Source organism: Triticum aestivum, chromosome 2A, assembly GCF_018294505.1.
Source record: "Triticum aestivum cultivar Chinese Spring chromosome 2A, IWGSC CS RefSeq v2.1, whole genome shotgun sequence".
NCBI lineage: Eukaryota > Viridiplantae > Streptophyta > Magnoliopsida > Poales > Poaceae > Triticum > Triticum aestivum.
Window position 1 is genome coordinate 244,014,560 of NC_057797.1, and position 25,139 is coordinate 244,039,698.

General features: G+C 46.6%; 2 protein-coding genes across 2 annotated transcripts; both read left to right on the forward strand.

Annotated features, from left to right (window-relative positions):
* Positions 1-8,175: 8,175 nt before the first annotated feature.
* LOC123185208 (actin-depolymerizing factor 9) lies at positions 8,176-13,653 on the forward strand. Its single transcript, XM_044597177.1, has 3 exons — positions 8,176-8,321; positions 8,447-8,712; positions 13,271-13,653. Exons 1-3 carry the CDS (start codon positions 8,319-8,321, stop codon positions 13,419-13,421), a joined length of 420 nt encoding a protein of 139 aa, XP_044453112.1. The 5' UTR covers positions 8,176-8,318; the 3' UTR covers positions 13,422-13,653.
* Positions 13,654-15,473: 1,820 nt separating this feature from the next.
* LOC123191644 (uncharacterized) lies at positions 15,474-24,783 on the forward strand. Its single transcript, XM_044604305.1, has 4 exons — positions 15,474-15,649; positions 17,803-17,825; positions 24,543-24,619; positions 24,706-24,783. Exons 1-4 carry the CDS (start codon positions 15,474-15,476, stop codon positions 24,781-24,783), a joined length of 354 nt encoding a protein of 117 aa, XP_044460240.1.
* Positions 24,784-25,139: the final 356 nt, after the last annotated feature.

A 25,139-nucleotide genomic window follows, 5' to 3' on the forward strand; every position in this document is an offset into this window, starting at 1 on the left:
TCATCATGCTCATGAGGGCCACTTCTTTCGCCTTGGTCTTGGCATTGGCGGCCTCGATATCTAGCATCTTGGCTTGCTTCTTCGCCTCCATCTCAAGCATCTTGGCTTGCTTCTCCGCGTCCATCTCAAGCCTCCTCCTTTGGATCTCCATGAAGGCGTTCATTTGCTCTTCTTTGTAACGTCAGCGCTCCTCCTCCATTGAGTCCTTCTTTCTCATCATGCCCTCCATGCTTGCGATCAAGGCGTTTGACGCTGCATCCCGCTTGTCCTCCTTCATGGAGTTGTTCTTCCCCCGCAGCCGTGCCTTCTTGCCGTCCCCAACCTCCTCCACGGCTTGCTTCCCCCCATGCTACTTGAGGGCGGCATATTGCGCTTGAACTTCTCCTCATCCTTGATGACCCTAAAGCAATGGGAGAGGTTGAAGCACTTGCCATTGTGTTGGACCTTGAATGCCTACAAATGTATTTCGTGCAAGCATACTGGCAAATGGTATGCAAATGAACATGCAAGCATAAACTTGATGACACAAAAGAGGGCGCCTTGCTAGCATACCATGTCTTGCATGCCAATGCCGCTCACGGGGCGGGCCTTGACGCTCTCAAGAGTGGCATAAAACTTGTTGCACTCTTGTTGGATCACCCCCCATCGCTTCGAAATGGACACCCACCCGCACGTGCTTACTATTTGGTACGGCAGAAACTTCTTGTGCTCATGGAACTCACGGTGGACACAAATCCAAAAAGTTGAATGCTTTTTTTCGGCACCCGTCTTGGGGTCTTGCCCAATGTCTCTCCAACACTCACAAAGAAGCTTGTCCTCGGCCGCCATGTATGCCTTGGTCCGCTTGCTCTTGCGCTTTGGCTTCGCCCCGGTGGCTTCATTGGTGAGCTCGTCCTCGAACAAAGGCTCCTCTTCGATGTCGCACTCGTCCTCTTCCTCTTGCCCGTAGTCCTTCGGAAACTCGTGGTCGAGTGGGAAGTCGTCCAGGTCCAGGCCGACCTGATCACGCATGAAGGCAGCCTGATCTTGATCAAAGGTGGATGGCATGAATGCCCCTCGGCCTTCCTGGTTTTGTGTCTCGTCGGGATCGTAGCCAGCGGCCGATGCACCACCCTCGAAGATCATGTTCTACATGTAGTCGTTGGAGCCAGAGGCTGGCATTCCGTCGAACAGGTTGCATGCACCTCGCAGCACGTCGGCTGGCATCTACCACACGCGTTTCCTCGCGCCTCCGGATGACGAGCCACCGGCCACCGGTGTAGCGTTGAGGTCGATGGACGCGGGCGCGTGCGTGGAAGGCGCCACCACGCTCACCTTGGGCAAGCACTCCCCGGAGAGGCGGGAGGCCTGCGGGTAGATGTGGAAGCCGGGCATCGGGGTGCAAGCCGACGCGCGGGGCGAGTCGGGCAGCACCGTCCGAGGGAACATAGATGAGCCGGTGCTGGCTGCGGCCACGACGGCGTTGACGAGGCTGAGCTGGCTAGGGTTTAACCCTAGCATATAGAGTGCCTCCCTCGTTGCCGGCGCGGCGCGGGCATTGGTGACCTCCTACTACGCGCCGGCGACGATGGCGGCCGCCATGATGGCTTCATCCCTCACGTCCGCCGCGTGCCTCTGGCCCTTCCTCTTGGCCGACTCCCTTGCCCGTTGTTCGGGCATCAGTGTCTTCTGCGGCTTGAGCGCGTCGGTGGTCTTGCAGGGGGCGGTCGTCATGCCGCACGAGGGGAGGGAGGCGAGGCCGGCGGCGGCGTCGAGGTCGTCGTCCATGGCGAGGGGGGGGGGGAGGGTTTTTGGGGTGGAGGCTGGCACCGACCAGCAGGCCCGGAAGGAGGAGAAGGCGCGCGCCCGTCCGTCTCATGTCCGCGCCGACGCAAATCCGACTAAAAAATGGGTCAGCGGGCGGACGCCAAACGAACACGCGTCCGTTTAAGTCAACGCGTTGGGACAACTTTTCTGACCGCGTCAATCCAACCGAACGCCAGCGGATGAAATGGATCACCCCGTTGAAATTGCTCTAAAAGAGCACATATCAACAAACAAAGAAAGTGAACATGCGTACCACCCCACCGACGGCACCCGCATCCGTGCATGGTAAGAGGATTAAAGGGAAAACAATGGCGCACACATTATCTTCGGACATAATGTACTTAATACGTATAACCGTTGTTGCCACTCTTCCAAGACGTAGAGAGTGAAATGGTTCATTCTTCCAGGATGTGTGACCTATGGGCTGCAGTATGGCGAGCGCCATACAGCGAGAATACCTAGACAGTAACAACGTACTCACAGATACAATCTTAAAAACCAAACGATGAAAGTCATGAGGCCATAAACCGTAAAAAGTATACCATTAACAACCTCAAGTATTAGATTTCAATTACATCAGCTCATGCCAGTTCAGGTGACACCACACATACGAACCGAGCACCACCCTTAAAAAGAGAACAAATCGAGAAGCAACCTCCCAGTGATCTCCTAACCGGCCACATACAACAGACCAAGAGCGGCTAAACTGTGCCAAACCTGATAACACCAAACTGGATGAACCGAGCACCACGACATTGCCCAAAAAGGATCGAGAAGTAGCATCCCTAAGGACCTCCTAACCAACCACCGACAGCACACAAAAAGTACCCGGCAAACTGGAGCCGTAAAGCAACGGCCCTCGATAGACCCAGCAACAACACAAGAGAGGCATGACTCAGCGCAGGCCTACAACCAAACGAGAGGCACCCAGCATAATCCGACCCAGCTCAGGCTAATATCCCAATAAGCTGTGGCAAAAAGCCACTCCGAGCAACGCACAAGGCCGTCAACAACACACGAAAGGTGGCAGACCCTCCACCGATCCGACAACATCGGATGAGTGGTATGACCTAGTGCAAGCTAGCAACTGAATGGGAGGTACCCAGCATAATCCGACCCAACGCAGGCCAACAACCGAATATGAGATACCTAGCATAATCCGACCCAGCATAAGCCAACAACCGAGTAAGCCGCGTCGACGGCCACTCCGACCAGCGCACGACGAGGGACATGCAGGTGCAGCCAGAAACATTACAGAATAGGTGGCCCCGAGTATGCCCGCGGCCCACGGGTCATGGACCCTTGAGGCCGTTGGCGTGGTGAGGAACAATCTGGCCCGATTGGACGGGGGTAAAGCTGCCACGTAGACATCGGCGCGGCGCGAGCACGAGTGCCCCCAGGAGACGGGTACTCCAACATTCTTTATAGAAGTAATTTGTCTACTATCAGTGTCATATTTATTAGTGTTATCTCTAGCAACGACAACTTCACCCTCACTCTGTTTCATCCCCATCGTGTACGGCCGATGGATCCTTCAATAGTGGCTGCACCTCCTAAGTCTATTACCTAGCTATCTTTCTTGTTAAGCTCTTCTCTGGTACCTCCAAAAGAAAGAAGAGATCTCATTTATGGCTTTTTCAGCATCATAGAAAAAAAGAATGAATATAAATTTCCGTATGAATATCTCAACAGAGAGATTATAATGCAGAAATGCGGGGCAATGTTTATGTTTCTTCTTTTTATAACATATAACGCCCTCGATGCGGCTATATCTCCCACGTGTCGAAACACGACTTAGAGACATAACCGCATTGAAAGCAATGTCGCAAGTGAGCTAATCTTCACACAACCCAAATAATACATAAGGGAAAAAGATACATGATTGTCTTAAAATCGCCACTTCACACAAATACATGAATTACATCATCCAGATACACGCATGGTCCGACTATGGAACTAAAATAAAAGAAGACTACCCCAAATGCTACACAGATCCCCGATCGTCCCAACTGGGCTCCACTACTGATCAACTGAAAACGGAACAACATAGCGAACACAATCTTCATCGAGCTCCTCTTTGAGCTTGGTTGCATCACCTGCTAGTAATATGGGCACCTGCAAACTGGTTTTGGAAGTATCTGTGAGTCATGGGGACTCAGCAATCTCACACCCTCACGATCAAGACTATTTAAGCTTATAGGTAAGGTAAATGTATGATGTGGAGCTGCAGCAAATGACTAGCATATATGGTGGCTAACATACGCAAATGAGAGCGAGAAGAGAAGGAAAAAGCACGGTCGAGAATCTATGATCAAGAAGTGATCCTAGAACAACCTACGCCAAACATAACTCGAACACCGTGTTCACTTCCCGGACTCCGCCGAGAAGAGACCATCACGGTTACACACGCGGTTGATGTATTTTAATTAAGATAAACTTCAGGTTTTTTACAACCGGACATTAACAAATTCCCATCCTCCCATAACCGCGGGCACGGCTTTTGAAAGTTCAATCCCTGTAGGGGTGTCCCAACTTAGCCCATCACAAGCTCTCACGGTCAACGAAGGATATTCCTTCTCCCAAGACAATCCGATCAGACTCGGCATCCCGGTTACAAGACATTCTCGACAATGGTAAAACAAGTCCAGCAAAGTCGCCTGAATGTGCCGACAAATCCCGATAGGAGCTGCACATATCTCATTCTCATGGCACACTCAGATGAGACTAACTACGAGTAAAACCAACCCTCAAGTTTCCCCGAGGTGACCCCGCAGGCAGCTCAATTCGCATCAACACTCAGAGAAGCACTGGCCCGGGGGGGTTAAAATAAAGATGACCCTCGGGAGCGCGACTCCCAAGGGAAAAGTAGGTGGTGGTGAGGCAAATGGTAAAACCAAGGTTGGGCCTTGCTGGAGGAGTTTTATTCAAAGCCAACTATCAAGGGGTTCCCATTATAACCCAACCGTGTAAGGAACGCAAAATCCGAGAACATAACACCAATATGACGGAAACTAGGGCGGCAAGAGTGGAACAAAACACCAGGCATAAGGCCGAGCCTTCCACCCTTTACCAAGTATATAGATGCATTAATTAAATAAGATATATTGTGATATCCGAACAAAATGTCCATGTTCCAACAAGGAACGAACTCCAATCTTCACCTGCAACTAATAACGCTATAAGAGGGGCTGAGCAAAGTGGTAACATAGCCAAACAATGGTTTGCTAGGACAAGGTGGGTTAGAGGCTCATGGCAATATGAGAGGCATGATAAGCAAGTGGTAGGTATCGTAGCATAGGCATAGCAAAAGAGCGAGCATCTAGCAAGCAAAGATAAAAGTGATTTCAAGGGTATGGTCATCTTGCCTGCAAAGTTCTCAGTGTTGCCCTGATCTTGATAAGCGTACTCAACGGGCTCCTCGATCATGTATTCGTCTCCCGGCTCTACCCAAGCAAGAACAACAAGCAAAAAGGAACACAATCAACCACGTGCAATGCTCAAGCAACATGATGCAAAACATGGGATGATATGCGGGATGCGATATGTGATGCATATGCATGATTTAGAAAGAAATGATTGAACCTGGACTCAACTTGGAAATCCAAAAGTGCCACTGGAAATGGGGGGTGATTTCAAATCGATATAAAGATCACCGGAATCGGATGCACGGTTTGGAAATGGCAAGCAAAATAAATATGACACCGGTCTGCGATTAACAACAAGTAGCCTTCTAAATGCATCAAGAACAACATGCTACAGCACTCAAATATGGCAACAAAATACATGTCAGGGATCCACTCATGATGCTTGACAAAAGATGAACACTGAGCTACGGCTAATTCAATCAATAGCAGATTCAAACAAGCATGACAAAAGTGCAAACGATAACAGGTTACAGACTTGGTGAAATTAACAGCATGTCAGGAATTTATCATCAGGAAGCAATCTTTAGAGCATGAAAAGTACATGCTACAAAAACATATTATGTCAAATCAAGGCATGGCATGAAGCTACGCAAAGCATATAACAAAAGTCCCTTAGTGACCATGAGCCAAAAGGGATCAGAAAATACAATTGCAAGCATGTGAACATAGCAAAAATATAAACAGATTCAGACTTAGTGAAAAACTGGAGCATGGCAAAACAGATAACGAGTAGGCATATTTACGAGCTCGATGTACACACTATAAGACATGGAATCATAATCTAAGCATACATCCAACAAGTAGACATGGCATAGAAGCTAGACATGGCAAGAACAACAACATAGCATGCACGGATCAACAACAAAAAGCTTGGCAAAATTGCTAAACATGTTAACAATCTGCTAGGGACATTTTATAGCAAAAGTAGTGCTCGATTGACTCAAGCTAGGGTGCTCTATAAATGCAAACAAAGATATGGAAGGATAGAGCACCACAATATCTACAAAACATCCTTACTGATCATGTCCAAAAGAGACACGGATCACTAGGAAACAACATGAACATATGGCATAAAAATAATGACAGGGCAAGGACTTAGTGAAATTCTAAGTCCTTGAAATCAGCATCATTGAGTAAGCTACTTTGCATGCTTGTGCTAGTCACCATAAAGATCACAAAAATACATGGCATACACCCCTGTGAAGATGGGATGTCATATTTCAAAACACATGTAGAGCTCAGGATCATAGCATGCATACATTAATCATGGCAAAAATGACAAAAGTGCATTTGCTGAAACAGATCTGAAATTATCCTCACATAGCCCTCTTCCAATAGCATTTCGGACATCAAGATGAGCTCAAATGAAAATTATGCAGTGAGATGAAATGATGTACTCATCGAGACGAACATTTTGATATGCTACACGCACGAATCGGAGCCACGGTGAGGAAGTTATGATGCGATGAAGATAGCAAAATAATTAGGGTTTGGGGAAGAAAGTCAACCCCAGATCTAGATCCAGATCGGGATCTCGCCGGAAACATTGTTCATCGGAGAAGGACGAGGCGGCTGGAGATGGCGGAGCTCGCGGGAGCTCCAGGACAGCGCCGACGTGCGGTGGCCGGAGCAAGGCGGGGCCGTCGAGGTCGGACGACGAGGCGGCGCAGAGCCGCGATGGCCGGACTCGAGGCCATGGCGCCTGCGGCGAGACGCCGGCAGGGCTGCTGCGCCGGCGAGGGGAGGCCGGCCGGCGCCGGCAAGCGCGGACGTCGGCGGAGGGCGCCGGTGGAGAGGCGGCGCGATGCGGGCGCCTCGGGCGGCCGCGTGGGAGGAGCGGCGCTGGGCGCGGGCAGCTCGGGCCGGGCGGGCCGGCCTCGGGCCCACAGGGCCGCGGCAGCGCGGGGAGAGAAAGGACGGTGAGGTGGCAGCGCGCGATAGGCTGGCGGCGGCGGGGTGACGTGGCGCGACGTCATTGGCCGGAGCGAGGTGGAGGGCGGACATGTCCGGCGGCGGGGATTTTTGTCCGGTGGCGCGAGGTAGAGGAATGCTAGGGTTAGACCGCAAATTTCGGAGGGGGTCACATATTTACAGGTAGAGGGAGCTAGGAGAGTCCCAATGAGGTGCGGTTTGCGGCCACGCAATCGTGATCGAACGACCTAGATGATGGAGGAGGTTTAGGTTGGTTTTGGGCCACTTTGGAGGGGTGTTGGGCTACAACACACACGAGGCCTTTTCGGTCTCTCTCGGTTAACCGTTGGAGTATCAAACGAAGTCCAAATGATACGAAACTTGACAGGCGGTCTACCGGTAGTAAACCAAGGCGGCATGACAAGTCTCAGTCCAAACCGAAAATGTTTAACACCCGCACACGAAAAGAGGTAGAAAGGGACACCAGATGACATAGGAGCGCCGGATTGCAAAACGGACAACAAGAAAAATGCTTGGATGCATGAGACAAACACGTATGCAAATGAAATGCACATGATGACATGATATGAGATGCATGACACGCAAGCAAATACAAGGCAACAATAGCGAATAACTGAAGGACACTTGGCACATTGGTCTCGGAGCGTTACATAATATTTATTCTCTTGGGTGCCTAAGGTCATGTCCAATGCAAGAACACTTATATAGATGCCTTTCACAAGCTTTAATACAAAAAATTATTTTAGAGGAGCCTAGACACCTAAAAGGCACTAAGAATTTACGTAAACGTTGAACCTCAAATTAAGAAACAATATCATGATTTGCATTGGGCGATCATGCTTTGGATGGGAATAACTCTCGTACAAGCTAAAAGTTCTAAACATAAAAAATGAGGGACTAAGTCAAGAATAGCCTTGCTTGTTGAGTGGTCGACTCCCCATGACCAAGAGATGCGCATGACCTCAGACGGAGTGCTAATTTCTTTTCAACCTATTTTTCCTCTACCTTCCCTTGTTTCTCGCCCCCCCATGACATTCCTCTCGCGCAAACCTTCTCCCCCCCTTGCAGCTAGCATCTCTCTCCTTCTCCTCTCTCCCCTCCAAGCTCCATCTCTGGTTTCCCACATCGTGTAGGGGGCTTTGAAGACACACAAAAATGGTGATCTCTCTATCTATCTACCTCTCTCTATATCTATCTCTCTCCCTCTCTTTATTTCTCTTTCTCTCTCTCTCTCTCTGATCTGGTTCTTGATCAATCAATGTGCATGGTCGGATAAATTTTAGGCGAACTCTGCATCTGGTCTGGCTGTGCATGATGACTGCAAGATCAAGTTCTCGGACTTGAAGGCGAGACGAAGCTTCAGGTTCATCGTGTTCAAGATCGATGAGAAGTCGATGGAAATCAAGGTGGAGAGGCTCGGTGAGACTAGTTACGGCTACGAAGAATTCACAAACAGCCTCCCAGCTGACGAGTGTCGCTATGCTGTCTATGACCTCGACTTCGTAACCGACGAGAACTGCCAAAAGAGCAAGATCTTCTTCTTCTCCTGGTATGGGCCTACTTATACCACGTGCGTATTCATGATTGTGATGTGTTTTCTCCCATTGCAACGTAGCCTTAGTCCACCAACTTTTGTTTTTGAACTTCTCAGTCCATCAACTTACCCGCAAAAAATAAAAACAACTTACCCTATAAGAGGCACTACAACAAAAGTGCCAGACTCACGCATCATTACGGAGGTTCTACGGGCATATTCCAACTAACTAAACCAACCCCCCCCCCCCCTCTGATTTTCAGGGGGTGGGCCGATTTCCCCACCCATGGCCAAGCATAAATTGCCAAGTGACTCAACCCACTAATAACTCTGTGTGTGTAGCTTTACTCAGCACTACAATCATTCCTTCTTATTTACTCGTCGTTTTGAATATCCTCAATGTCTGCTATACGATGTTTCACCATAAGTTTTCTTAATCGCATATACTGTTGTTGTAATTCTAGTAGCATAGATTTTTTTCTGCTTCTTCCTCTTTATATAAAAAACTTTTTTATCTTGGAAAATCTCTAAAAAATGCTGTTAGAAGAAGTTCTCACAGTTTCGGGTAAAAAAATCAATTAATATTAGCCAAGTATTTATAGGTAGTCCAAATATAACCATTTGTAGACAACACATCTAAAGATATATATTTTTGCAAAAAAGGAATGCTTGTATTCTAAAACAATATGTAAGTAAAGGCAGGATAAACAAATCGCTGCAAAAAATCCCCTTCAAGCAAATGCTGAAAATTTTCTACAACCACGATCTCATTACATATTAATCATTTCCAATCAAGAGGGCCTTCGATATTGCAAGAGCCGTTTGGATCAATGTCAGGGCAAAGTTTTTATGGATAGTTGTCGGTCTCATATATAGAGTGACCCTCATGTAGCGCCCCCCCCCCCCCCCCCCACCCCCTGATCAATTTCTGAAGGGTGTGACTAAAAGGCTCGCTAGCTATTTAATCCTTCCTAACCGACAATTATATGCTAAGCAGTGATAACTTGGAGCTAATCGACACTAACATGTAGAAGAGATCGGGAGTTTGTATGTTACAATTTTATGCTAATTAGTGATAATTTGTGCTAATCACAATTTGTGCTAATCTATGCTAATTTGACACAGATTATTCTATTGGATATTATCTTACTTAAAATTACTAATGTGCATGTTGTTGTTTATTTATATTTTGGATGGTGGCCGACACCATAGCCTTAGCATTCTTAATTGAGTTATTAAATCATAGGAGAGGGGTGAGGTTTGAGGGAGCTGATAGAAGGTGAAGCGCCTGTACACCCGCGAAAAAAAAGAAGGGCGTGTTTGGGGAATGTTTTGAGAGAAAACCCGAGATGCCCCATGTCGCCTCCCTAGCGGCTCAAAAAAAAAAACCTAGCCGCCGTGGTTCCACCCCCTCCCCTCCTAGTCTCGTCGCCGCCAGAGAGGTCTCCCTGGCAAAGGTAGGGCTGGCCCCGAGGAAGGTAGCTGCGGGGTACCTTGCTCAGTGGTGGCGCAGGCACTCGGCGCGGCAGTTTGGAGCTGCGGGCGGCAACGGCCACCGCTGCCGGATGGGCCTGGCGATGCTCCGGATCGTGATGCGTGACGCCGGTTGCGGCCTGTGCGTTGTCCTAGCTCGGAGGCCTTGGCTTAGTTGCCTGGATCTGGGGATCCCTTCCCCGTTCTATGGCCCTGGGTCGGGCTTCCTGGTCAAGTTCGGCCAGGATTGCGGTGCAGAGGCGGCGGTCACCCATGTTGTGCACTTGCGTGGTGGCGGCGGCCGACCAGGAGGTGGTGGCGGATCTGTCCTCGGATCTGTGACAAGATAATCGGTGAAGACCGAGCCTCGACTATGGTAATGGAGGCGTCTCGTAGCGTTGTTATCTTATTGAAGGCATCGTCATAGCATGTCGTGTCTCTTCTTTCGGCCTGCTACGAGGAAACCCTAGATCCGTTCCCGGATCGGACAATGGCGACGTCTCGCGCCGCTCTCCATGCTGGAGGCATCATTTTGGAGCAGGTGCCGACTAGAGTGCACATGTGGCGGAGCAGCGTGGTTTCTACCGCATCATCGACGACTGGTCTCGGCGGCATGACGCAATAGAGTTTCAGTGGTGGGGGCATGTGGATGGACGCATGCAGGATGGTGGCACTGGCTGGCGTCGTGGTGACATCGACAGTAGTATGGCCTAGCGAGATGAATGAATTGATCACTACTAAAGATGGGACAGCTGATCCTAGAACATGCGCATCCGGTGAGCGTAGAGGGTCTAGTTAGACCGGTTGGTGCTCTAGGCTTGCTAGCGAGCAACTTCATGAGGCCATTAGAATAGATGTTATGTATTGATACGCGGTCAGGGCACGCCATCAGTCTTCTAGGAATGGCGGGACTAGTGATCAGGATGGTGGCTTTGGTTTGATCGATGTATTTGGTCTGTTTGGCTATGTGGAATAATATAATATAATGGTTGTGTGCATCGGTCGATGCAGGGCCGGTCCTAAGATTTTGGGGGCCCGGGGCGAACATAAAATTTGGGGCCCTTAATATAAACATCAAATGCATATTATCTTCAAATTTTCTTGTAAGATTCTTCAATGTAAAGTGACTTATGATTGTGTCGATGTCGAAGTCAATGTCATCCACTTCTTGATGCATAATGTTGTCTAACCATTTAAGCTCTTTCATGCATTGTTTATTCCAAATGGTTCAATAATAATTTCAAAATTTAAAAGCTTTTTTTTATCTAAGATGGAACAATCACATGCACAGTAATCCGAATAAATCTTTAAACACCGTGGCTTCCTTAAATCCTTTAGTTCAGTGAAGTGGTTCATATCAAGCAAAGCAAACAAATATTTAACATGAAAGTCCTTCTCAGCTTCAAGAATTTTATTTTGGCAACTACTTTTATCAAATTGTTTCTTCCTCAAAGCATAAAGGTTTACTTGAAATTGTAGGGAATAGTGAATTTTTCTTTGCGGGGAGTAGGGAATAGTAATATGACATACATTACCTCAAATTGATTAGATCGGCATCAATCATTGGACGCTCGGCGATGTTGTGATGTGAATTTTTGGTGGCACACACTCGGCGATGTACATGTGCGCCCCACTCCGGCACTGCCAATTTTCAGGGCTAGGCGATGTTCATGCTGCGTCGTCATCGTGTACAGCGCATCGATACCAATCAGCCCTCCAATGCTTATTTTCAATAGGCTCCGCGACTTGGGAACTAGGGTTTGGAGCCTGCGGAGAACAGAGAATATAGGAAATTACAGAATAAATCACGTCACACGATTGTTTTTATTTTGGAGGGAGATTGTCTCACGGTAGTATGGAATAAACAGAACGGAAGGACGTGATTTACGTGTGTTACGACTGATTTGTTTCCTCACAATCGTACACTGATTTACTTGCGTACTGCCATCCCTTCCTTTCTGGACCTGGGCTGCTTCCTTTTTTTCTACGTGAAGCTATGGCCCAATGGGCTACTTACCTTTACACGTACACTACACCTGGGAGGGGGCCCCTAGATCTCGGGGGCCCGGGGCGGCCGCCCCCTGCCCCCCCTCAGGGCTGGCCCTGGGTCGATGCAGAGGCTGGAGGTATTCCTCCTTATCGAAAAAAAGTTATATAGATAGATATACTAGTCATATTTGGGGTGTGGTGGGGGAGAGGAAGGGCTGCTAGAGATACTATTACACATTCCAGAATACTCTGGTAACGGTAGTTTGAGCACGCACATAAATGCCTTTTAAAATTTATAGTTTTGAGAAAAAAAATATAGGGTTATATGTGAATGTTGATTGAAGGTTCGTTGGCACCAACTGAGAAATGGTTTTGCCTGATTTTGGTCGAAAAGTTATAGATTTGTGGTGTGTGTTCATTCGACACCTTTGGAAGCACTGTTTTGATCCTCCTACAGCTTATGACATTGTGGTGCACTATAATAATCATAATTGACTGGATTACTTCTGGATACTCGAATATATACATCCATATACCTTATGGATAACTAGTTTCAGTACCATTTTACTCATATATCAATTATAATAAGAGTGGGACAATTTGGAGACCGACTCCATAAAGCCCCTTAATATTGAAAATTTCAAAATTTAAACTTTCCAGTTTCTAAATATTTCAAAAAAAAATACACATGTATACAACGATGTAATGTGCGTGTAAAATTTCAGGATGAAATATCTTGAATTGCGAGCCACACAAAAAAACTCAAGGACTGTAAGCATGAAACAATACATATGCTAAAAAGCCTCATATTTGTTTATTTTTTGTAGCTCTCATTTTAACGTATTTCATCCCGAAAATTTACACGCATGTAAATTTCTAGTTATATGTGTATTTTCTCTGGAATTTTCGGAAACTGAAATTTTTGACTTTTAAAGTTTTCAAATTAAGGCCTACATGAAGCTCGGTCTTCATTTGATATTTTCGTATAATATCACATTGTATTATGGGATGGGGGAGTATTAATTAATTTCCCCATATGCATAACATTTATGGACAGACATAGATGTCTTCACTTAAAATGATGGAGTGTTTCCTTACTTCAATAATATAGGTCTCCTGACACGGCAAGAACAAGGAGCAAGATGCTTTATGCGAGCTCCAAGGACAGGTTCAGGAGGGAGATGGACGGCATCCAGTGCGAGATCCAAGCGACCGACCCCAGTGAAATGAGCCTCGACATCATAAAAAGCCGAGCTCACTAATGAAGCACAAGTACATATACTCCAGCATCACAACGTACAATGAATATATCCATATGAAACCCTTCCGCAATCGACGGCGCACGCCATGCCCATGGATTAATTGGCATGGGAATATCTCTCGCTTACAATTATCGTTTACATCATTTGTTCCATATGCTATTTTTCAGTCTTCGGGATAAGCTCTGTCAACATTGATGCCCATATGATTTCTTAATTCCGTTGTTTATTTTTCCATGCGCGTGTTCCAATTTTCTAAGGTGCATGGATGTATGCAACTTGTTGGTCTTCCCAATGCATCTGAAAAGATGAAATAGGTCATTAGGCTTCTCAGTACAATCCACACGTCTCGTATAATCTTCGTGCATTTGCCCGGTTAGTTGGCCCGACATTTGCAAGCCCCGAGAGCAAGGTGGCCTCGGTATCATGTGCTCGAAATGCATGAATATCGTCCTTCTTTCCCGATGGTTATGACACATCTCGCAGGGTCACGTCGGGTTATGGTTGGACATCATTAGGAATAAGTACCTACGTGGCCAACCTCTGGCTTTCTGTCAACGATCTGGTGGGTCCCAGTTCTGGCAATCCACTACTAGGGAAAACCTTATACACAAAATCTTAGCAGCAGCGCGGTTTAAAAACAAACGCTACTACTAATTAGCAGTAGCGAGCTTGAAAAAACCGCGCTACTAATAACCTGATAGTAGTAGTGTGGGTTTTTACCCCTCGCTACTACTAAGTTATTTTCACCGTGCCACCCAGGACCAACCGTAGTAGTAGCGCGGGTTGTAAAACCTACGCTACTACTACGTGGATAGCCATAGCGCAGGTCAGACACCCGCGCTACTACTAGTCTCCCACGCCACCCACCCCCGCTGGATACACTCCCACCCGCAACCGTCCCACACCACTCAACCCATGTCTGTCTAAAAAAAAATCCACCAACGCCCGATCCAGATCCCCTCCGCCTCCATCCCCCGCTGCGTGTGTCACGCCGGCGGCCGCGTGGCCGCCGCTCCCCGTCTCGCGCCGCTGCCCTCCCCCCCCCAGTCCAGCGAGCTCTGATGAGGACATCAATACCATTATTACACCCACAGCCCCTGCTGCTATACACACTGGACCGATTACTAGAGCTCGCGCACGCCAATTGAATTATCAGGTACTCTCGTTTCTTGGTAACGATTCTAATGTTCATGAGAATATGATGCTGCCTAAATTGGATACATTTGTTTTGCTTACAAATGAAGGGCCTAGCTTGGACAAGAAAGATGAACCTTGGAGCAAGTTCAAGCATGGAGATGATGGCATGCGCAAGGGGAACAAGAACGGAGTTACAAGTGATGATTCCAGGACTCTGAAGCCACCATAATGAGTGCATGAAGCATGGGACGAAATATACAAGATGCCACTTCATAAATTTCGTCCAGAGGCTATTTTAGGTGCTGCGTCACCTTATTATTGGGCCAGGCCCATGTATTTTCGAAGTACTTAAGTATAGGCTGTTTTTAGAGTCCGTATGTGTGGGGAAACAAGAGTTAGGGTTGGTTTCGGACCCCTCCACCAAGGGCCACGAAATTCCCCCTCTCTCCTCCATATATACAGCCTTTAGGGCATCGTTTAGGCTTTGGGTTTTGTTTAGATTAAAAGTTCGCCATAGCTGCAACTTCGCGTACTTCGTTTGTGTCCAACGACCAGACCAAGACGTCACAGAACCCCACCTTGATCAATAAAGCTTTCATCTTATATTCGCAATATCCAGATTGCAATCTCAGTTTCTTGCTTGTTCTTCGTTTGCTCGCAGGAAACAGACCCTCGTGGTCAGGTTGATCGTGCTCCGGCGTAGTCAATAACCCTCGGAAGTTGGTTTAGCGATTGCTAAGGCGCGACATCTCGCACATTCGTAGTCGGATCGTCAAGGTCGACTCCCACAGAAAACGATAGCCACCATATCATCGAAACATCGGGACACCTTTGCCTCTATCAAGCTCGCCGACGAATCTCGTATCCATCATATCGCCGTCGCCCCGCATCCCGTCCCAGCCCACCTACCAGCCGATGGCCTTCTCCTCGTTCCCATGGCCGTTCCGCCACCAAGCCGGCGGCAGCGGCAGCGGCGGAACCGGCCCAAGCAAACCCTCCGCCGCGGAGGGGAAGGAGGAGGACGCGGAGGAGCTCGGCGTCACGCCGCAGCTCCTCGACTTCCTCCGGACACTCTCCCCCGACGCCTTCAAGTCCTTCTGAAGGAAATATGCCCTAGAGGCAATAATAAAGTTATTATTTATTTCCTCATTTCATGATAAATGTTTATTATTCATGCTAGAATTGTATTAACCGGAAACATGATACATGTGTGAATACATAGACAAACATATAGTCACTAGTATGTCTCTACTTGACTAGCTCATTAATCAAAGATGGTTATGTTTCCTAACCATTGACATGTGTTGTCATTTGATTAATGGGATCACATCATTAGGAGAATGAGGTGATTGACATGACCCATCCCGTTAGCTTAGCACTTGATCGTTTAGTATTCTGCTATTGCTTCCTTCATGACTTATACATGTTCCTGTAACTATGAGAATTGTGTAACTCCCGTTTACCGGAGGAACACTTTGGGTACTACCAAACGTCACAACGTAACTGGGTGATTATAAAGGAGTACTACAGGTGTCTCCGAAGGTACATGTTGAGTTAGCATAATTCGAGATTAGGTTTTGTCACTCCGATTGTCGGAGAGGTATCTCTGGGCCCTCTCGGCAATGCTCATCACCTAAGCCTTGCAAGCATGTAACTAATGAGTTAGTTATAAGATGAAGTATTACAGAACGAGTAAAGAGACTTGTCGATAACGAGATTGAACTAGGTATTGGATACCGACGATCGAATCTCGGACAAGTAACATACCGATGACAAAGGGAACAACGTATGTTGTTATGCGGTTTGACCGATAAAGATCTTCGTAGAATATGTAGGAACCAATATGGGCATCCAGGTCCCGCTATTGGTTATTGACCAGAGATGTGTCTCAGTCATGTCTACATCGTTCTCGAACCGTAGGGTCCGCACGCTTAAGGTTTCGATGACAGTTATATTATGAGTTTATGTATTTTGATGTACCGAAGGTTGTTCGGAGTCCCGGATATGATTGCGGACATGACGAGGAGTCTCGAAATGGTCGAGACATAAAGATTGATATATTGGACGGATATATTTGGACACCGGAAAGGTTCCGGAGAAGTTTGGAGCCCCGGGAGGTTACCGGACCCCCCCGGGAGGTATATGGGCCTTATTGGGCCCATGTAAGAAGAAGAGAGAAGGAGCAAGGGAGGGGGGCGCCCCCCCCCAAGCCCAATCCGAATTGGGGAGGGGGGCCGGCCCCCCCTTTCCTTTCTCCTTCCCCCTCTTCCTATTACTACTACTAGTACTACTTCCTAATACTAGTACTCTTTCCTTCCCCCTCCAAATAAGATAAGGAAAAGAGAGGGAAACCTACTTGGAGTAGGTTTCCCCCTCCTCATGGCGCGCCCCCCTAGGGCCGGCCACCTCCTCCCTCCCTCCTTTATATACGGGGGTAGGGGGGCACCCTAGAACACACAAGTTGATCATTGATCGTTCCTTAGCCGTGTGCGGTGCCCCCCTCCACGATATTACACCTCGGTCATATTGTAGCGGTGCTTAGGCGAAGCCCTGCAACAGGAGAACATCAAGATCGTCACCACGCCGTCGTGCTGACGGAACTCCCCCTCGGCGCCTCTGCTGGATCGGAGATCGAGGGTGCGTCATCGAGCTGTACGCGTGTCAAGAACTCGGAGGTGCCGGAGTAACGGTACTTGGATCGGTTGAACCGGAGGACGTACGACTACTTCCTCTACGTTGCGTCAACGCTTCCGCTTCGGTCTACGAGGGTACGTAGACAACACTCTCCCCTCGTTGCTATATCATCACCATGATCTTGCATGTGCGTAGGAAATTTTTTGAAATTACTACGTTCCCCAACAGTGGCATCCGAGCCTAGGTTTTATGCGTTGATGTTATATGCACGAGTAGAACACAAGTGAGTTGTGGACGATATAAGTCATACTGCCTACCAGCATGTCATACTTTGGTTCAGCGGTATTGTGAGATGAAGCGGCCCGGACCGACATTACGCGTACGCTTACGCGAGACTGGTTTCACCGTTACGAGCACTCGTGCTTAAAGGTGGCTGGCGGGTGTCTGTCTCTCTCACTTTAGTTGAACCGAGTGTGGCTACGCCCGGTCCTTGTGAAGGTTAAAACGGAGTCTATTTGACAAACTATCGTTGTGGTTTTGATGCGTAGGTGAGATTGGTTCTTGCTTAAGCCCGTAGCAGCCACGTAAAATTTGCAACAACAAAGTAGAGGACGTCTAACTTGTTTTTGCAGGGCATGTTGTGATGTGATATGGCCAAGACATGATGCTATATTTTATTGTATGAGATGATCATGTTTTGTAACCGAAGTTATCGGCAACTGGCAGGAGCCATATGGTTGTCGCTTTATTGTATGAAATGCAAACGCCCTGTAATTGCTTTACTTTATCTCTAAGCGGTAGCGATAGTCGTAGAAGCAATAGATGGCGTAACGACAACGATGCTACGATGGAGATCAAGGTGTCGCGCCGGTGACGATGGTGATCACGACGGTGCTTCGAAGATGGAGATCACAAGCACAAGATGATGATGGCCATATCATATCACTTATATTGATTGCATGTGATGTTTATCCTTTTTGCATCTTATCTTGCTTTGTTTGACGGTAGCATTTTAAGATGATCTCTCACTAATTATCAAGAAGTGTTCTCCCTGAGTATGCACCGTTGCAAAAGTTCTTCGTGCTGAGACACCACGTGATGATCGGGTGTGATAGGCTCTACGTTCAAATACAACGGGTGCAAAACAGTTGCACACGCGGAATACTCAGGTTATACTTGACGAGCCTAGCATATACAGATATGGCCTCGGAACACGGGGACCGAAAGGTCGAGCGTGAATCATATAGTAGATATGATCAACATAGAGATGTTCACCATTGAAACTACTCCATCTCACGTGATGATCGGACATGGTTTAGTTGATTTGGATCACGTAATCACTTAGATGACTAGAGAGATGTCTGTCTAAGTGGGAGTTCTTTAGTAATATGATTAATTGAACTTAAATTTATCATGAACTTAGTACCTGATAGTATTTTGCTTGTCTATGTTTGTATGTAGATAGATGGCTCGTGCTATTGTTCCGTTGAATTTTAATGCGTTCCTTGAGAAAGCAAAGTTGAAAGATGATGGTAGCAATTACACGGACTGGGTCCGTAACCTGAGGATTATCCTCATTGCTGCACAGAAGAGTTACGTCCTGGAAGCACCGCTGGGTGCCAGGCCTGCTGCTGATGCAACTGACGACGTTAAGAACGTCTGGCAGAGCAAAGCTGATGACTACTCTATAGTTCAGTGTGCCATGCTTTACGGCTTAGAACCGGGTCTTCAACGACGTTTTGAACGTCATGGGGCATATGAGATGTTCCAGGAGTTGAAGTTAATATTTCAAGCAAATGCCCGGATTGAGAGATATGAAGTCTCCAATAAGTTCTACAGCTGCAAGATGGAGGAGAATAGTTCTGTCAGTGAGCATATACTCAAAATGTCTGGGTATAATAATCACTTGATTCAACTGGGAGTTAATCTTCCGGATGATAGCGTCATTGACAGAATTCTCCAATCACTGCCACCAAGCTACAAGAGCTTTGTGATGAACTATAATATGCAAGGGATGAACAAGACTATTCCCGAGCTCTTCGCGATGCTGAAAGCCGCGGAGGTAGAAATCAAAAAGGAGCATCAAGTGTTGATGGTCAACAAGACCACTGGTTTCAAGAAAAGGGGCAAAGGGAAGAAGAAGGGGAACTTCAAAAGGAACGGCAAACAAGTTGCTGCTCAAGTGAAGAAACCCAAGTCTGGACCTAAGCCTGAAACTGAGTGCTTCTACTGCAAGCAGACTGGACACTGGAAGCGGAACTGCCCCAAGTATTTGGCGGATAAGAAGGATGGCAAAGTGAACAAAGGTATATGTGATATACATGTTATTGATGTGTACCTTACTAATGCTCGCAGTAGCACCTGGGTATTTGATACTGGTTCTGTTGCTAACATTTGCAACTCGAAACAGGGACTACGGATTAAGCGAAGATTAGCTAAGAACGAGGTGACGATGCGCGTGGGAAATGGTTCCAAAGTCGATGTGATCGCGGTCGGCACGCTACCTCTACATCTACCATCGGGATTAGTTTTAGACCTGAATAATTGTTATTTGGTGCCTGCGTTGAGCATGAACATTATATCTGGATCTTGTTTGATGCGAGACGGTTATTCATTTAAATCAGAGAATAATGGTTGTTCTATTTATATGAGTAATATCTTTTATGGTCATGCACCCTTGAAGAGTGGTCTATTTTTATTAAATCTCGATAGTAGTGATACACATATTCATAATGTTGAAGCCAAAAGATGCAGAGTTGATAATGATAGTGCAACATATTTGTGGCACTGCCGTTTAGGTCATATCGGTGTAAAACGCATGAAGAAACTCCATACTGATGGACTTCTGGAATCACTTGATTATGAATCACTTGGTACTTGCGAACCGTGCCTCATGGGCAAGATGACCAAAACACCGTTCTCCGGATCTATGGAGAGAGCAACAGATTTGTTGGAAATCATACATACAGATGTATGTGGTCCGATGAATGTTGAGGCTCGTGGCGGATATCGTTATTTCCTCACCTTCACAGATGATTTGAGCAGATATGGGTATATCTACTTGATGAAGCACAAGTCTGAAACATTTGAAAAGTTCAAAGAATTTCAGAGTGAAGTAGAAAATCATCGTAACAAGAAAATAAAGTTTCTACGATCTGATCGTGGAGGAGAATATTTGAGTTACGAGTTTGGTTTACATTTGAAACAATGTGGAATAGTTTCGCAACTCACGCCACCTGGAACACCACAGCGAAATGGTGTGTCCGAACGTCGTAATCGTACTTTACTTGATATGGTGCGATCTATGATGTCTCTTACCGATTTACCGCTATCGTTTTGGGGTTATGCTTTAGAGACGGCCGCATTCACGTTAAATAGGGCACCATCAAAATCCGTTGAGACGACGCCTTATGAACTGTGGTTTGGCAAGAAACCAAAGTTGTCGTTTCTCAAAGTTTGGGGCTGCGATGCTTATGTGAAGAAACTTCAACCAGATAAGCTCGAACCCAAATCGGAGAAATGTGTCTTCATAGGATACCCAAAGGAGACAATTGGGTACACCTTCTATCACAGATCTGAAGGCAAGATTTTCGTTGCTAAAATCGGATCCTTTCTAGAGAAGGAGTTTCTCTCGAAAGAAGTGAGTGGGAGGAAAGTAGAACTTGATGAGATAACTGTATCTACTCCCTTATTGGAAAGTAGTTCATCACAAGAACCGGTTCCTGTGACAACTACACCAATTAGTGAGGAAGCTAATGATATTGATCATGAAACTTCAGATCAAGTTTCTACTGAACCTCGTAGGTCTACCAGAGTAAGATCCGCACCAGAGTGGTACGGAAATCCTATTCTGGAAGTCATGTTACTAGACCATGATGAACCTACGAACTATGAGGAAGCGATGATGAGCCCAGATTCCGCAAAATGGCTAGAGGCCATGAAATCTGAGATAGGATCCATGTATGAAAACAAAGTATGGACTTTGGTTGACTTGCCCGATGATCGGCAAGCCATTGAGAATAAATGGATCTTTAAGAAGAAGACTGACGCTGATGGTAATGTTACTGTCTACAAAGCTCGACTTGTTGCAAAAGGTTTTCGACAAGTTCAAGGGGTTGACTACGATGAGACTTTCTCACCCGTAGCGATGCTTAAGTCTGTCCGAATCATGTTGGCTATTGCTGCATTTCATGATTATGAAATTTGGCAAATGGATGTCAAGACTGCATTCTTGAATGGATTTCTAGAAGAAGAGTTGTATATGATGCAACCTGAAGGTTTTGTTGATCCAAAAAGTGCTGACAAAGTGTGCAAGCTCCAACGTTCCATTTATGGACTGGTGCAAGCATCTCGGAGTTGGAATAAACGTTTTGATAGTGTGATCAAAGCATATGGTTTTATACAGACTTTTGGAGAAGCCTGTATTTACAAGAAAGTGAGTGGGAGCTCTGTAGCATTTCTAGTTTTATATGTTGATGACATATTATTAATTGGAAATGATATAGAATTTCTGGATAGCATAAAGGGATACTTGAATAAAAGTTTTTCTATGAAAGACCTCGGTGAAGCTGCTTACATATTGGGCATCAAGATCTATAGAGATAGATCAAGACGCTTAATAGGACTTTCACAAAGTACATACCTTGACAAAATTTTGAAAAAGTTCAAAATGGATCAGGCAAAGAAAGGATTCTTGCCTGTGCTACAAGGTGTAAAGTTGAGTCAAACTCAATGCCCGACCACAGCAGAAGATAGAGAGAAAATGAAAGATGTTCCCTATGCTTCAGCCATAGGCTCTATCATGTATGCAATGCTGTGTACCAGACCTGACGTATGCTTAGCAATAAGCTTGGCAGGTAGGTACCAAAGTAATCCAGGAGTGGATCACTGGACAGCGGTCAAGAACATCCTGAAATACCTGAAAAGGACTAAGGATATGTTTCTCGTATATGGAGGTGACAAAGAGCTAGTCGTAAATGGTTACGTCGATGCAAGCTTTGACACTGATCCGGACGATTCTAAATCGCAGACCGGATACGTGTTTTTATTAAACGGTGGAGCTGTAAGTTGGTGCAGTTCTAAACAAAGCGTCGTGGCGGGATCTACATGTGAAGCGGAGTACATAGCTGCTTCTGAAGCAGCAAATGAAGGAGTCTGGATGAAGGAGTTCATTTCCGATCTAGGTGTCATACCTAGTGCATCGGGACCAATGAAGATCTTCTGTGACAATACTGGTGCAATTGCCTTGGCAAAGGAATCCAGATTTCACAAGAGGACCAAGCACATCAAGAGACGCTTCAATTCCATTCGGGATCAAGTCCAAGTGGGAGACATAGAGATTTGCAAGATACATACGGATCTGAATGTTGCAGACCCGTTGACTAAGCCTCTCTCACGAGCAAAACATGATCAGCACCAAGACTCCATGGGTGTTAGAATCATTACTATGTAATCTAGATTATTGACTCTAGTGCAAGTGGGAGACTGAAGGAAATATGCCCTAGAGGCAATAATAAAGTTATTATTTATTTCCTCATTTCATGATAAATGTTTATTATTCATGCTAGAATTGTATTAACCGGAAACATGATACATGTGTGAATACATAGACAAACATATAGTCACTAGTATGCCTCTACTTGACTAGCTCATTAATCAAAGATGGTTATGTTTCCTAACCATTGACATGTGTTGTCATTTGATTAATGGGATCACATCATTAGGAGAATGAGGTGATTGACATGACCCATCCCGTTAGCTTAGCACTTGATCGTTTAGTATTCTGCTATTGCTTCCTTCATGACTTATACATGTTCCTGTAACTATGAGAATTGTGTAACTCCCGTTTACCGGAGGAACACTTTGGGTACTACCAAACGTCACAACGTAACTGGGTGATTATAAAGGAGTACTACAGGTGTCTCCGAAGGTACATGTTGAGTTAGCATAATTCGAGATTAGGTTTTGTCACTCCGATTGTCGGAGAGGTATCTCTGGGCCCTCTCGGCAATGCTCATCACCTAAGCCTTGCAAGCATGTAACTAATGAGTTAGTTATAAGATGAAGTATTACAGAACGAGTAAAGAGACTTGTCGATAACGAGATTGAACTAGGTATTGGATACCGACGATCGAATCTCGGACAAGTAACATACCGATGACAAAGGGAACAACGTATGTTGTTATGCGGTTTGACCGATAAAGATCTTCGTAGAATATGTAGGAACCAATATGGGCATCCAGGTCCCGCTATTGGTTATTGACCAGAGATGTGTCTCAGTCATGTCTACATCGTTCTCGAACCGTAGGGTCCGCATGCTTAAGGTTTCGATGACAGTTATATTATGAGTTTATGTATTTTGATGTACCGAAGGTTGTTCGGAGTCCCGGATATGATTGCGGACATGACGAGAAGTCTCGAAATGGTCGAGACATAAAGATTGATATATTGGACGGATATATTTGGACACCGGAAAGGTTCCGGAGAAGTTTGGAGCCCCGTGAGGTTACCGGAACCCCCCGGGAGGTATATGGGCCTTATTGGGCCCATGTAGGAAGAAGAGAGAAGGAGCAAGGAAGGGGGCGCCCCCCCAAGCCCAATCCGAATTGGGGAGGGGGGCCGGCCCCCCCTTTCCTTTCTCCTTCCCCCTCTTCCTATTACTACTACTAGTACTACTTCCTAATACTAGTACTCTTTCCTTCCCCCTCCAAATAAGATAAGGAAAAGAGAGGGAAACCTACTTGGAGTAGGTTTCCCCCTCCTCATGGCGCGCCCCCCTAGGGCCGGCCACCTCCTCCCTCCCTCCTTTATATACGGGGGTAGGGGGGCACCCTAGAACACACAAGTTTATCATTGATCGTTCCTTAGCCGTGTGCGGTGCCCCCCTCCACGATATTACACCTCGGTCATATTGTAGCGGTGCTTAGGCGAAGCCCTGCAACAGGAGAACATCAAGATCGTCACCACGCCGTCGTGCTGACGGAACTCCCCCTCGGCGCCTCTGCTGGATCGGAGATCAAGGGTGCGTCATCGAGCTGTACGTGTGTCAAGAACTCGGAGGTGCCGGAGTAATGGTACTTGGATCGGTTGAACCGGAGGACGTACGAGTACTTCCTCTACGTTGCGTCAACGCTTCCGCTTCGGTCTACGAGGGTACATAGACAACACTCTCCCCTCGTTGCTATGTCATCACCATGATCTTGCATGTGCGTAGGAAATTTTTTGAAATTACTACGTTCCCCAACACCTTCCCCACCAGCTCCACCAAGGCATCCCCTCCTTCCTTCCTTCTCATTTCCGCTCCCCTGCTAGTTCCCTCTCGATTACTGACGGTGCTATGCTTTGTCGCAGGAGGATCCGCGGAGTCGGTGACCGAGCTCTCGGATTGGCAGCAGTGGCACGCCATCCTCGTGCTCGCCAGAGCCAAGGTAGGTCTCCCGCGGATCTCGTCCTCCGCTTCACCCAAGACAGAGATGGCTCTCAGGTCTCAAACTGTAATTTGTGATCCCTGCAGGAACTCGCTAAGGTCCGCTATGATCTATGCCCACGCCACATGAAGGACAAGCAGTTCTGGACATACATCTTGCCGTAAGCTCTTGCCTCGTTAGCTTTCGCCCATGTGTGAGTGCATTGTTCCAGTCCAAGTGCTCAATTAGCTTCATGCTGGTCTTGATTTTGTGAATCATCAGTTAGGAATTCTAGTCCATGGTGCTCCTTAATACCCAGCAAACTATATTTGTACCTAAACATGATCGTCCCAGTTGCGTGTGTACCGTTGTGCTGTTTTGTATATATAATAAACATCCAGCAAAAGGGATTGGCATCTGAAGATGAGAAATTATGTCAAATGTGAGTACCTATTTTTGTAAAAGCTCAGCAAAAAGGGGACATCATCATGTAAAGTGTGGTCTCTGTTTGCTGAACAACTATCCATGAGGTGTAATATAA

Coding starts and splice junctions, on each gene's coding strand:
- LOC123185208 (XM_044597177.1), top strand. Junction 8,713..13,270: donor AAGATCTTCTTCTTCTCCTG/GTATGGGCCTAC, acceptor TCAATAATATAG/GTCTCCTGACACGGCAAGAA.
- LOC123191644 (XM_044604305.1), top strand. CDS start 15,474: ATGGCCTTCTCCTCGTTCCCATGGCCGTTCCGCCACCAAGCCGGCGGC. Junction 17,826..24,542: donor GTCTAACTTGTTTTTGCAGG/GCATGTTGTGAT, acceptor GCTTTGTCGCAG/GAGGATCCGCGGAGTCGGTG. Junction 24,620..24,705: donor TCGTGCTCGCCAGAGCCAAG/GTAGGTCTCCCG, acceptor TGATCCCTGCAG/GAACTCGCTAAGGTCCGCTA.